Here is a 14,472-nt window from a genome sequence, read left to right on the forward strand (position 1 = left end):
TTCAGCATTTAACAGTGGATAAAATGGTTCAAGTGTGGAGTTCTATGGCTAATTCACTTAAAAATTAGTTGTATGGAAAATTAAGGTTCACTTAACCAATCAGTAATGTGACAATTGGAGTGACGCCCCCTGCTGGAGAGATACTGTAGGAAAGCTCCACCATGAGGAGAGGGAATCTAAAGGCAAGCCGTGTGGCTTGGAAGGTCAGTTCCTTGGCATCAGGAAGTGACATCTGATGTTTCCGGTTTAGACAGGAGGCTTGTGGGACAAAGAAGGGGCAAGGCTCTCTCTTTTTCATCAGGACCTCATGGGGAGTGGAGCTAGAAATGCTGGCTCCCTGAGATAGATAGATCTAGGCCTCTCTCTCTCTTCACCAAATTCTTATGCTCCTTAATAAATGCTTAAAAGTCTAAACTCTTGCTAAAGCTTCTAATTTATTGGTGACCACTCATTAGATTTTTTTAGACAGTATAGCTAGATAGCAACTTTACAGTAATAAGAAAAAAATATGGCGTCCTTTTCTTAAAATATGATTCCCTTCAATAAGTCTAAAACTTTAACATTATCAGTTTACTTACATAATCTGTAACAAGAAAAAATATAATTCCCTTCTCTCAAAATTTGCTTCCATTTATTAAGTCTGAACTTTAACATTTATCTTATTTTAGTTATTTGCAGTCAAACTCATAAGCTTTTATTTTATTCAACATATTTACAAAGGTTTGCTATATGAATTAAGATCTAGTAAAATAGTGTAACTATATAGTATATACAAAATGGTCAACTGTCCTATGTCCTAAGCTTCCTTTGCTAGTAAAGGCTATTCAAGCAGCAGAACACTAAATGCATAACAGAGCAACAGAACATAATGTGGAGGTCTGGAGGTATAGAAAGCATTTCATCATTCACAGATTTTGGGCAGATAGATGGCACAGTGGTAAAGCACCGGCCCTGGATTCAGGAGTACCTGAGTTCAAATTCGGTCTCAGACACTTGACACTTACTAGCTGTGTGACCCTGGGCAAGTCACTTTTAACCCTCATTGCCCTACAAAAAACAAAAAGCAAAACAAAACAACAGATTCCATTTACTGATCTATCGGCTACTAATAATAATGCTAATGACATTTATCTAGCACATGAAAGTTTACAAAGTGCTTTACATATATTTAGTTAGTTAGTTAGTTAATTGATTGATTGATTGATTGTGGGGCAATGAGGGTTAAGTGACTTGCCCAGAGTTACTCAGCTAGTAAATGTCACGTTCTGAGGCTGCATTTGAACTCAAGTCCTCCTGAATCCAGGGCCGGTGCTTTAACCACTGAGCCACCTAGCTGCCCCATGTTTTACATATATTATCTCATCTGAACCTTTAAGATACATAATACAATAAACATTTATTAAGCACCTACCATGTTCTAAGCACTGTACTAAGTGCTGGATATCAAGTAAGGAAAAAAAAAGATAGTCTCTGCCCGAAAGGAATTTACACACACACACACACACACACACACACACACACACACACACACACACACACTCTCTCTCTCTCTCTCTCTCTCTCTCTCTCTCTCTCTCTCTCTCTCTCTCTCTCTCTCTCTCTCATACACTCTCACACACTCTCTTCTCACATGTACTCTCTCACAAAATCATCATCTTCAGATGAGGAAACTGAAGCTCAAAGAAATTAAGTGACTTGCCCATGGTTTTTCAACCAAGTCTTTATGACTCTGGATATAGCAATCTATTAAGAAATCTACTTTCTTGATTTAAAAAATAAATAAAAATAAAGTCACATGTAGCACCAACTTTGATATCCAACTCAGAAGACCACTGCATAAATTTGATTCATAATATTATATATTTTTAATATCTGTTAATGTTTGCATGTGTAATGATAATCTAGTTAGCAATACCAAACAAAATAAGCTACTATCCTATTATCTTTAACTTTTTTAGTCAATTTGGTTGAAAACTAAGAATAATTTTACCTGTCTTGGTACACTGCACCTTGCTGGAGGAGGAATAATACCCAACTGATGAAAAGTATTTAAACCAAAAGTATAAACACCTCCTTCTTCAGTTAAAACAATAGTATGATCCTTAGCAGCTGCCACTTGGGAGCAGTTGTGACCAATTAGTCCTTCTACCAGCCTAGGGACCTAAAATATAAAAGATTATTAAATTTATTATCACACATTTATTCTAGCATAAAAATGAAATAACTATAGGTGTTGTAGTGCAAATTAAAATCCACAAACTGGTCATTTCTCCACAAAGTAAATGCTCCCTTTCCTCAAGGAAGATACCAGTATATATAGAAATGAGTATTGTTTCTTTAGGGCAAAATCATGCAAGCTACTTAAATGAAACAATTCAACCACTATTTACTAAGCACTTAGTATATTCCTAGTATTATCTAAATTAGTTATTTTGCTAACAATAAATGGAGATCTCTAGCCAAAGTGTTCACTGGTGTATGAAAACAACAGTACATTACACCACTCTATTTATAAGTGCCTTTTCAAGCACAGTCACCAGTGAAGAGCTCAAAAAGTACTGACATACCTACTGACCCTGGAATAACATCCCCACAAAAACCTAGACTGGAAAAGATATAAACAGAAGCACTATAAAACCTTGGAAAAGTATGGATAGTTTCTTTTTATGTCACCTTTCCTTCCACTTTACAACATTTTCTAATAGATGGTAAATATGCCAAAGGAAACAATTTTTTAAATGAGCTTTAAGAAAAAAGAATTTTAACTTTAAAAAATAAAAAATAAATTTTATGTGATCCCACTGACTTAGCCCCATAGGCCATGAAATTAGCTAGCAAAAGAATAAAATTTGAGTTTTTATAAGGAAACAGTCCCTTAAATTCTTAAACCACAACTCTTTACAAAGAAATTTAATACTACAAAATAAAACCTTATTTAACTGGAATATTTAGGAGTTAGGATAATCTTGTTAACTTTGGGTTAAATAAAAACGTATTTTTGTTTCAAATTCTTGCTGAAAATGTAAGATGTATACCATATCATTTGATGAGTAGTAAGTACCTGAATCATAATAAACTTAATTTTCTTATGAGTAAGAATTTTATAATGTCATTTTTAATTATCATTTTGAATACATGCTTAGACTTTAGTTAGTTTTACATATTCCTAATATCATTTGTGTATGCTATGTTATTTTTCTAAACATAAACACCTAAGTGAAAATATCCTAAAAAAAATCAAAATTTCCAGTTAATAAAGGTCTTATAAAACTGAACAAATTATGCATTAAAATTGCTTTTCAAAATACCAGGCATGTTTGTTCATCTCCATGGCCTAAGCGTCCTCCTTGACCGTGACCACAGGTGTAAACTTGCCCTTTCTGAGACAGAAAAACTGAATGAAATGTACAAAGTACCACCTATAGGAGGGAAAAAAGAATTTTATTAAAGATCCTATAAATATAATATGCTTCCTAGTTATACCTATATTCAAATTTTAAAAAGATTAAAGAAAAGATAAAGAAATAGGCACTAACCTACAAAAGAGAAACTTAAAATCCTTAATCAACAAGCATTTATTAACCACCTACTACTTGCTAAGCACTGGGCATACAAAGAAAAAAATCGATCATATCTGCCTCCAAGGAACTTACATTCTATAAAGGAAAACAACTCATACACATATAAATACATGCAAAGTACAGATGCTGAGGGGATTAGGAAAAGCCTCCAGTAGGAAGTGACACAAGCTCAGCTTTGAAAGGAGCTAGGGATTCTAAAAGGCAACATGGAGCATATTCCAGGCTTTGGGGACAGTCTATTCAAAGGCACAGTGCTTGGCACATAGTATGTGTTTAATAAAGGTTTTTTCATTCCTTCATGAATATGGGATGAGATGCAATAGAAGAAAAACAGAAAAAATGCTAAGAGGAGCAACGTACAATCAACTTTGAAAAGTAGGTTGGAATCAAGACTGTGAAAAGCTTTAAAAGCCAACAAGAAAAGTTTGTATGTAATCCTAGAGGTAATAAAGAGATGCTGGTACTTTTTCAACAGAGTAACACTGTCAGATATATGCTTTAGAAATAGGGTTTTGGCAGCTATGGCCAGGAGGGAGGTGAGGGGAAAGACTTGAGGCACAGCGAGTCCAATTAAGAAGTTATTGCAGTTGTCCAGGTGAAGGTGAAAAGGTCTAAATTAAGATGGTGGCCATGCAAATGGAGTGAAAGGAACATGTCTTAGAAATGTTGTAGAAGTAGGATAAAAAGGACTGGTAAATGATTGGATGTGCTAGGTGAGGGGGACCAATTCCTGAAGGGCATGAAAACAAACTCCAAGATCTAACCACTCTGAAGCCAAATTCTTCCCAGGATTAAAACAATACTGAAAAGCTAGACACACAAGAACTATGCAAGTTTAGTCTATAATTCTCAGATCAAAACTTGGCACCCATAAGTGCCCCCTCCTTCCCAAAGTAAACTATGCTAGTCTTTAAACAAGATAATGAGGGATCTATATAATGAACATTCATGTTATCTAGTATCTTATAAAATGGTAACAAATGAATGTTTGCATGACTAGATAAAGAGAAAGATACAAGCTAAAACAAAGAAAAGTTCTAGATATATGCCTGAAGGGGAAAAAGGAGTAACAGTAAGTCCCATGTAGTTTGAAAAATACATGTGCAAAACCCTAAGAACAGAAGCAGGTTTCTTTTGTGTGTGTGTGTGTGTGTGTTACTGCTGCTTCAAGTTTTTTAAAAGTTAGTTTTATTTCTTTTTCATTATTCTGTCTGTCTTGGAGAGTTTGGAAAGTATTTCTCCCCAACTTACCCCCTTCTATCTCTGTGATTTTCTCTGAAGGTTAAAAACTCTGTTGTTTTCTGCCTAACCAAGGATTCCAACACACTCCAACAATTGCCTCCTCAAAATATACCTTTGTTTAATCCATTCATCTCCACTAGCTATTATCCCGTATTTCTCCTCCCTTTAGTGACTAAACTCCTTAAGAGGACAATTTACCATCTATGTCACCAATTCCTTTCTTCTCTCTTCTTAACTCTCTACAGTCTGGCTTTTTTACCTCATTATTATTCAAACAAAACTATCTCTAAAGTTACCAATGATCTCTTAGTTGCAAAATCTGCCAACTTATTCTCAGTTATCACCCTTCTGGACCTCTCTGAAGCCTTTTACGATGTCAAATAACCTTTCTCATAGATACTTTCTTCTAAGTTCCTATGACACTACTCTTACTGATTCTCTTCCCACCTGCCTGACTGTTCCCTCTCAGTCTCCTCCAGGTCACTCCTGCTAAAGGGAGTATCTCCCAAGTCTCTACCCCAAGTCGTCTTCTCTTCTCATTCTATACAATCTCATCAGCTTACATGGATTCAATTACTATGGCTATGCTAATGATTCTCAAATCTACTTAACCTAGTCCTAACCTCTCTCAACCTCCAGATTCCCAGCTCCAATTGCCCATTAGACATCTCAAAGTGGATGTTCCATCGACAATTTAAATTCAACATGTTCAAAACTGAACTCATTACCTTTTCCCCTGGAATTCTCCCCTCTTCTAAACACCTCTGGTGAAGGGTATCACCATCAACCCCATTACCCAGGTTCAGAACTAAATGTATTCTGGACTCCCCAGTCTCTCTCATTTCCTATATTCAATCTGTTGATTTTACTTTCATAACAATTCTCAAATAAACCTCTCTGACACTGCTACCTCCCTCATACAAGCCCTTATCATCCCACATCTGGACTACTGCAATACCTCTTGATTTGTTTCCTTGACTTGTCTCTCCCTATTCCTGTTCATCCTCTGGTCAGTTGTCAAAAGTGATCTTCCTAAAGTATAAGTCTTACTATGTCATCTTCTCCTTCCCTTAACCCCCTCAACAAACTCCAGTGGCTCCCTATTACCTCCAAAATCAAATATAAAATTTTCTGCTTAGCATTCACAGTTCTTCATAACCTAGCCCCTTCCTTACTGTTCCTGTTTTCTTATTTCTTATTCACCTCCATATGCTCTACAATCCAGTGATGGGAGTCTCCTTGCTGTTCCTCAAACAACACATTCTATCTCCCAATTCTGGATATTTTCCCTGACTATTCCCCCCCCATCCCTAGAACACTCTCTCTTTTCATCTCTACTTCTTGGATTCCTTCAAGTACCAGATAATATACTAGCTTCAAAGCCTCAAAGATTAATTTGCCTAAGTAAAAGGAAATATCAACTTCTTGCTAGAAAATATATTAATATAGGACTAATTTTTTCATGAAAACATATTACTTAACTATTCAATACCAATCTTAAAAAATGTAAATTATCAGATTTAGCTGTTTTTCAGATTCCAGAAGTATTAAATTTTATACTGCAAAATACCTGCTTGATATAAATTCCACTTCTGGAAAAGAGATCCACCAGCTCAGGATGATGCTTACTATTTTGGCTTCCATGACCCAGGGTAAAATTTATGTTATTTCCCCAAGTGTAGACATCTGTAGGATCTAAAATGAAAATGAGAGTTCATTTTACTTTTCTATTTTCAAATAATAAAAGCTTGTTTTTTATTAACACTGATAATTATAGGCATATTTAACTTCACTAATTTAAACACATGAAAAAAAAACTAAAAATGGAGAATACAACCATATTTATAACAATCTTTTCAACTTATTTGAATTATGAGCTTTATTAAGATCATCTGTGATTATACTGTTCAAAATAGAAATGGACCTTAAATTAGCTGATGTGGAACTCAATACTAGTTACTAAGGAAATCCTCACTTTCAATAGGTTTTCTTTTGTAACTGTGAAACTACACCAGGATTAATATTAGGGCACTGGAGTCTGAGCTTGTGATATAAATCTTTAGTCTCAATTTGTGGGATTAACCAGGCCTTATGATAGAATTATGTGTTTTTTATATTTCTATTTCATTTCTAGGGATAGAAGTTTGCATCATATATGGTGGTAGTACCCACAACAGTGAAAATATTTTAGTTAACAAAACAACTATAGCTAGAGGCAGTGGGTAAAATGGGGAAAGTGGTATCCTTATTTTCATTCTTTTTGGGGGGGCAGCTTTCAATCAATTTCTTCCATATATTAGATGAAAAGCATACAGCCTCTCCTTTTCCCCTCCATAATTCCCAAAGCAGGAAGTAAACAAATTAGACTGACATTGTGGTCCATATTAATAGGTGGAGTCATGTTCATTCTTTCTCTACCTTCTCCCCTTTATACTAAATTGTTTACTGGTCACATATTGAATTGTTACCTTTTCCCCAAACTCAGATCTCACCCTCTTGTCCCCCAGTATCTCTAAATGTGTGTCTAAAAGGTAACAAATGCAGAAAGGAAGTGTCATAAAAACCACCACTAAGAGTAATTCTTGTAGATGCTCACATGAAAACCAGCTTATTAGAACAAATATACATTTTCACAAGCATATTGCCAAGAATAAAAGTCATAAACAGGTCCCCAATAATACAGCTGTCTGGATCTCAATTTCCTCATCTGAAAAATGAGAGATGAATTCAACTAGATAAACATTTCAGGTCTCTTCTAGCTCTAAGTCAATGCAACTATGAAGAACATGTGTTCATAAGAATGTATCTTACCAGTATTCTTGAATACTACATGGGCTGGTCTGTCCTTCATTACAAGATCCAAAGCTGATAAACCTTCTTTATCCTGGATATACAAACTAACACCATGCTAAAGGGGGTAGAAATCTTATATCAGAGGGTTACCTATAATCGTTTTTTTTTATTCCTTACATAGCAAAGGCAGAATTGCAATCTTGTCCATAAAATACAGATGATAATAAGGTATGATTCTTTACTTCATACATTTAAAATCAATAACATTCACAAGACCTAAGAAAAATTAAAATAACTACTGTCAGTTCTATTAAATTGAATACAAATGTATTAAGTGCCTACTGTGTACAAGGGACTAGCTCACACAACAAAAATACAACAGCCCAAGTTCTCAAAGATTAAGATTCAGTTAAAGTTATTCCAAACTTCATATATTTTTGACAAGAAAAAAAATTAAATTCACGAAATTTTTATATAAAATAAACAGTTCAAAATACATCAATAAAACTGGGTATAATATCCAACAATCTATATGGACCACAGGCAAAAACCAGGAAGTAAACAAAAAAAGATTCTGACCAGCTAAAATAGATGTGATCAAATCCATGGCCTACACCATATGCACTTTACATCAAGCCCTCACTTGGGAGGCTTCAAGAAGCTTCAGGAACTTCAATATGTTAATACATCAAGGAGTACTGATTTCCTCAGTGTGAGTACTTTCATCACAAATGCAGGGCACAGCCTTTTAAAATCTAGAAGATTCTTTAAGAATTGCTGAGGCTCTAAGTTAATCACCAACAATCAATCTGGTAAAGAGCTTCTCAGGACTTGGCTAAGCTGCTCCTCTACAGTAGACACGCTCTTGTCACAAGGCCTGACTGACCTTTTCATCAGTGTAGTAGGAGCTTCCAGAACTTCTGATCAAAAGTTACAGCCTTCGAGACACTTGGGTCACCTCTGTGATACGATGAGGTATTACAATAGGACTTTAGGGAAGGTAATTAGCAGAGATTCTAACAAGGATCAAAGGTTGTATAGTTTTTAAAATTACCAAAAATAATAATTAGCAAATCAGGTTGTGAGGAAAGATTTTTCTAGGAAAACAAGCAAAAAAGTGTGAATCTATAGGAGACACTGAGGGAAGATAAAAAAAAGATGATGAAAATCAAACACAAGAGTTCTGAAAACACAGCAATACAGACCAATTAGTTAGGTTATCAAAAGCTCTTTATATCCCAATAAGATCCAAGGACACAACTGGAATACAACGCAGTAAAATAACCACTGTTCATAATAAATTTTCAATGTTTAGAGTGGGCTATATACAATACTTCCACTATGGAAGCTTAAAAAATAAGATTGACACATTTTGTGTTCCTGCAGACAGACCTAACAATTTTACTGACAAATATACTGTTAGGGAAGGCCAATTTTCATAAAATTTCCTTTTTAAAACTTCAACACTACAGTATAGGTAAGGAATGTGAAACATGAAAGTAGAAATTATGTTTTTCTGTTTAAATATTCCAATACCAGTTGTAAATTAAGTTTACTATATGATCTCAATCAACTAAATTAAGTGATGAAAGTAACTATTACTGAACAAATATCTAGTATAAGGGTAGAATTGAATGGACCACTAAATAAACAACTTTCAATTCTAACTAGTCTCAATTTAAGAATTGTTTCTACTTATGTCTAACAAATAAACAAAAATCCACATTTCATTTAATAACTGTTAACTCAGAAAAAAATGTTTATTTTATGTTTTTTTAAAAATTGTCATTTTCTCAATTCACCCAATGTTTGGCCTATTAAAAAGTACAAAATATGTAAAGTGGAGCAGCTATAGAAAAGTTTTGTTGTTCAGTCATTCAGTTGTGTCTGATTCGTTGTAACCCTGCATGGGGTTTTCTTGGCAAAAATACTGGAGTGCTTTGCCATTTCCTTTGCTAGTGGATTAAGGCAAACAGAGGTTAAGTTGACATGCCCAGCATCATATAGTTAGTGAGTGTCTGAGGCCAAATTTAAACTCAGGTCTTTCTTACTCCAGGCCCAACACTATCCACTAAGCCACCTACCTGCTTATGGAAAAGTATAAAAGAACAAAAGGTTAGACATTAAAAATAAAATTCAACAAGCACTTATTAAACACCTATATTTAAGGCATTGGGTATATAAACTCCAAAAATGAAAGAGTCCCTTTTTTTAAGAAGCATGGGTTAAATAAGAGTAGAAGGAAAGGGGCACAAGAACAAAGAAATAAGTAGAAAATAAATTGTGATAAGAGTAAAGGAAAAATCCAGGGAAGCTAGATAGCACAGTGGATAAAGCACTGGCCTTGGATTCAGGAGGACCTGAGTTCAAATCCAGCCTCAGACACTTGACACTAGCTGTGTGACCCTGGGCAAGTCACTTAACCCTCACTGCCCTGCAAAAAAACAAAAACAAAAACAAAAACAAAAAAAGAGTAAAGGAAAAATCCAGCCAAAGTACTCTAAACCAGTGTTGTCAAACTTAACTATAAATGAATTCCTGAGGGCTACATATTGACCTAAAAAACCACAAATTAATGTTTTATATATATAGTATTGTATTTTTATTTATTTGGGTTCTCATTTCCCAATTACATTTTAATCTGGAAAAAAACTTCACTCTGGAGCTTTGTAGGCCCAAGTCTTGAGGTTGCACCACTACCATAAGAAAACCTGAATTAAAGAACAATTTCAGCTATGGAAGTGGGGTTGAAAAAGGCTTTCAAGAGGGCAGGTAGGTGGTGCAGTGGATAAAGCACTGACCCTGTACTCAGGAGGACCTGAGTTCAAATTCAGACTCAGACACTTGACACTTACTGGTTGTGTGACTCCGGGCAAGTCACTTAACCTTCATTGCCCCACCCAAAATAAAAAAGAAAAGAGGAAGGAAGGAAGGAAGGAAGGAAGGAAGGAAGGAAGGAAGGAAGGAAGGAAGGAAGGAAGGAAGGAAGGAAGGAAGGAAGGAAGGAAGGAAGGAAGGAAGGAAGGAAGGAAGGAAGGAAGGAAGGAAGGAAGGAAGGAAGGAAGGAAGGGAAAAAGGCTTTTCAGGGAGGGCTTCATGAATGTGGTCATTCTACTTCCTTTAAGAAAGAAAAGAATTGGGGGCAGCTAGGTGGTACAGTGGATAAAGCACCAGCCCTGGATTCAGTAGGACCTGAGTTCAAATCTGGCCTCAGACACTTGACACTAACTATGTGACCCTGAGCAAGTCATTTAATCCTCATTGCCCCGCAAAAAAAAAAAGAAAAAAAAAAGAGGTTATGGGGTTATGGGGAGTGTGGGAAGAAAGATGTATTCTTTTTGATATGTTAAGTAATAATAAGACAGCCAGGTAGAACTATCTTGCAGCCTATTTAGAGTTCAGAGGCATCCTTTCCTATAACATTTCCTCAAATAAACATACAAAATTCTCTTTAAATTGTGAATCCCAATAAAATTATTTTGAGATTAAGAAAGATTTAGGCTACTAGTATGTACATATACATATAGTGTTGAACAAGTCTTTTATTTAGCAGCCTTTGTTCTGAAAGTTGGTTTATAGCTTATAGTTTGCACAGGAAGATGATTACAATTTTCCAATAAAGAATGCACATTTTCAATTTTTTTAAACCTGATTTATAATGGCATAATTAGCATCATTAATTGTCCAGAAACTTTTGCTTTTTTAAGAGGAGGAATGGAAAATTTTTATTATCTTCACAAAATGTTGTGATGGGAGCTCATATTCCACCAGGACCAAACCTTGGCTGCAACTCTCACCTAAAGAGAGATTTGCTGAAACCCAAGGAAAACTATGTATTTATGTCTCTTGGTAAAAAACAGCATTTGCTGAAAACCAACTCTGAATTGATAGTGTAAGAATGTCCCAATATCTAATTATGGTTATATATTTCTTATTTTTAAACAGGTCAAACCTAAATTCAAGCCCATTCTATTCATTATACAAACTGCAAATACTATAAAAAAAACAATTGAGGGGCAACTTTTACTGATATCATAGCTAGGTTCTCAAGTTATAACATGCCATTTTAGTAGTATTATAGTCTTTAATCATCTACTAATTTTATATGAAAAATTTACCCAGACATATCTCAATTACTCCCAACTCCTGCCTAATACTTACTACCTACCTACCAACTTACACAAGTGAGTTTATGCATTCACCTCCCCTCCACACACACTTCCCTATCAGAAAACTCTCCCAGTAGGAAATAATCAACAGTGGGCATATACCTAGACATCCTCAATGTGGAAGGAAAGCAATTAGCCTCAGTCTTTCCCTTCTCAGAAGAGAATTTCCCTTTTCATGGCTTGGGGAATCCAAGCCATACATCTAAGAAACAATTTCATGATCTTTAAAATAAGAATTAATACTACTTATTTCACAGGGTTGTTTTTAAGGTTTGGGGTTTTTTTAAACTTTAGAGTGCTATAAAAATGTGAGTTACTCCAAACCTATAAATGATGACTAACAATTTCGTGTTCACTTTTAAATGGCAGAGTTTTATTCCTAAACATTTCTTTTTATTGCCTTACTATCAAATGCAATGGAAATAACAGTGGTTTTTAAAACTTATGAGCTATACTTGTTTTAGTTATCTTTCAAAAATATTTATCAATAATTTATTTTGATATTATAAAAATATGCTCTACTCAAAAATTTGTGATTTTACAATTATTTTTCATGTAACCAATGATCTATAAAAAAGCTACTTAAAATATTAGAACTATAGTGAAAATTTAATTAATCAAGATATATAACACAAAAGCATTTTTTAAAAGAATTCTAATACAAATTAGGGCACTAACCTTCAAGAGTGACCAAACACAATCAATATGTCCATAAAAAATGCTTCTATGCAAAGCTGTCCATCCTGACTCCTTGTCTCTCACCAACAGATCCACTCCTTTTGTCTCTGCAAGCCAATCCAACACTCCTTTCTTCCCACATGATGAAACAAGGTGAAGAGCATTCCTTCCGAAGGCATCCTTGATAGTTGCAGCATTATAACAGTAAGTAGAGAGAAAGGCCTTAATCTGGCCTTCATTCCCCCTTGTTACTACAGAAAGTATATCCAAAGCATGCTTCAGGGATCGACACTTTAAAGTACAGTCTGGCATAGAAGAACTCATCCTACTCTTTTTCACACTGTTTATTCCTTCTTCAGAAGATCAATTTATTAAAACTAGTCTTATTTATTTTTATGTAAATTAAAAAGAGAAAGCCAAAGCACCAATATGCTTTGTAGGCTCAACTATGCTTGGGATAGATGGTATTCCCAGAATTCAAATTTATTTCCCCAGGACAGTAATACAAAACTATGAATCTTTGTGCAATTTATTTTGGCACTTAAAAAAAATTTAAGTATAAATATCTATAAAGTTTATATCAAATGCATGTTATTAAAATAAAAAAAAAAACCTCTCCACTGTTCATAAATTATTCCAGGAGTCAAGCACCAAGAGGGAGTGGGGAGGGGAAATCCCCCTCCACACTGTCTAAAGTCCTTTCAAAAATCCATAATTGCAAGGGAGACCTGTAAGAGAAGAATAGGGAAATAGAGTATAAATTTTTAAATGATATTAAATGTATTAAATTGTCAATAAAAGAAGCATTATTAAAAATTGTAAAATTATCAGGTTCAAGTTAACAGTTCCAAGGAAAGTTATAGTATTATTTTTTTCTAACAGACCTGTCTTCTAATCTCATTTCTACCACTAAGCAGCTATATGACCTTAGCCAAGTGATTTCATTCTTTATACTTGGCACATAGTACAACACTTTTTGATGACTGAATGGTAGAAGTTTAAAAGTCTCTGGTTCCATAACTGTATAATTCCTGAAATTAATATTTCTAATACAATGGGTATCAAACATTTGTAAGGTTCAGTTCAACTTTCAAGTTTAGATTTCAGTGGGAAAAGTATGTCGGTATCTAGACGAGTTAAAAAAAAGAAAAAGCTGCAAGGTCTCCAATTTTTAACACTAGCATTTAAATTTTTCTTTAGAAATAAATAGCTAGAAAATATATAAGGTTTATTTAATTTTGGCTAAGTTATAAAAATACTTCAAAAGTCTTTTTTTTTTTTTTTGGAGCTTCAATGTGTAAAGAATCTCCAAGCAAAAATATTTACTTGGGGAGCTAGGTGGTGAAGTGGATAAAGTACCAGCCCTGCAGACACTTGACACTTACTAGCTGTGTGACCCTGGGCAAGTCACTTAACCCTCATTGCCTCACCCCCCCCCAAAAAAAAAATTACTAATAAATCACTTCACTGTTATAGTACTGAAAACCAACTGGGCACATTTTCCTACTGCATTCATACATCTCAATGTAAACATTCAAAAGATAATGAAACATTAAGTTGAAATACCATATAAGATCAGAGAGTAATTATGACCTATATTACTCCCAAACTAGAGTTTAGAATTGGTGTCTCCATGTCAATACTTTAATAAATTGATTTTCTCAGTCCTAAAAAACAAACAAAAAAACCCTTTCTAACCTATATTATGTAATTGAAACCATGGACCACAATCTCTTGGAGAGCCATTCATTCTCTTCTAGTTTTCCTGACCACTCTGTTAGCTCATCATCCATATCATACCCTCAAACAGTGGGTATTCCTCCTCAAGGTACTGTCTTAGGCTCTCTGCACTTCTTCCTCTACAAACACTCTCTTGGTAATGTCATTCCTTAGCTTCCATTGATTTAACTATCCCATCCCAAATCTATGTATCTTGAATAAGCAGTTTTCAGATGACGAAATTAAAGCTATCTACATTCATATTTTGAAAAATTTCGCAATAACTACTG

At 34.6% G+C, this 14,472-nt stretch overlaps 1 protein-coding gene across 1 annotated transcript in view; it reads right to left on the bottom strand.

Annotated features, from left to right (window-relative positions):
- IBTK (inhibitor of Bruton tyrosine kinase) overlaps positions 1-14,472 on the bottom strand; it is a 93,710-nt gene that overhangs the window by 68,595 nt on the left and 10,643 nt on the right. The window contains exons 2-6 of the mRNA XM_044001957.1: positions 12,464-13,191; positions 7,635-7,731; positions 6,394-6,518; positions 3,309-3,419; positions 1,991-2,161 (exon numbers count right to left, since the gene is read on the bottom strand). Coding sequence (XP_043857892.1) covers positions 1,991-2,161; positions 3,309-3,419; positions 6,394-6,518; positions 7,635-7,731; positions 12,464-12,787 — 828 coding nt within the window. The 5' untranslated portion in view covers positions 12,788-13,191. The remainder of the gene's footprint in view (positions 1-1,990; positions 2,162-3,308; positions 3,420-6,393; positions 6,519-7,634; positions 7,732-12,463; positions 13,192-14,472) is intronic.

This window comes from Dromiciops gliroides, chromosome 4 (assembly GCF_019393635.1).
Source record: "Dromiciops gliroides isolate mDroGli1 chromosome 4, mDroGli1.pri, whole genome shotgun sequence".
NCBI classification, from domain to species: domain Eukaryota; kingdom Metazoa; phylum Chordata; class Mammalia; order Microbiotheria; family Microbiotheriidae; genus Dromiciops; species Dromiciops gliroides.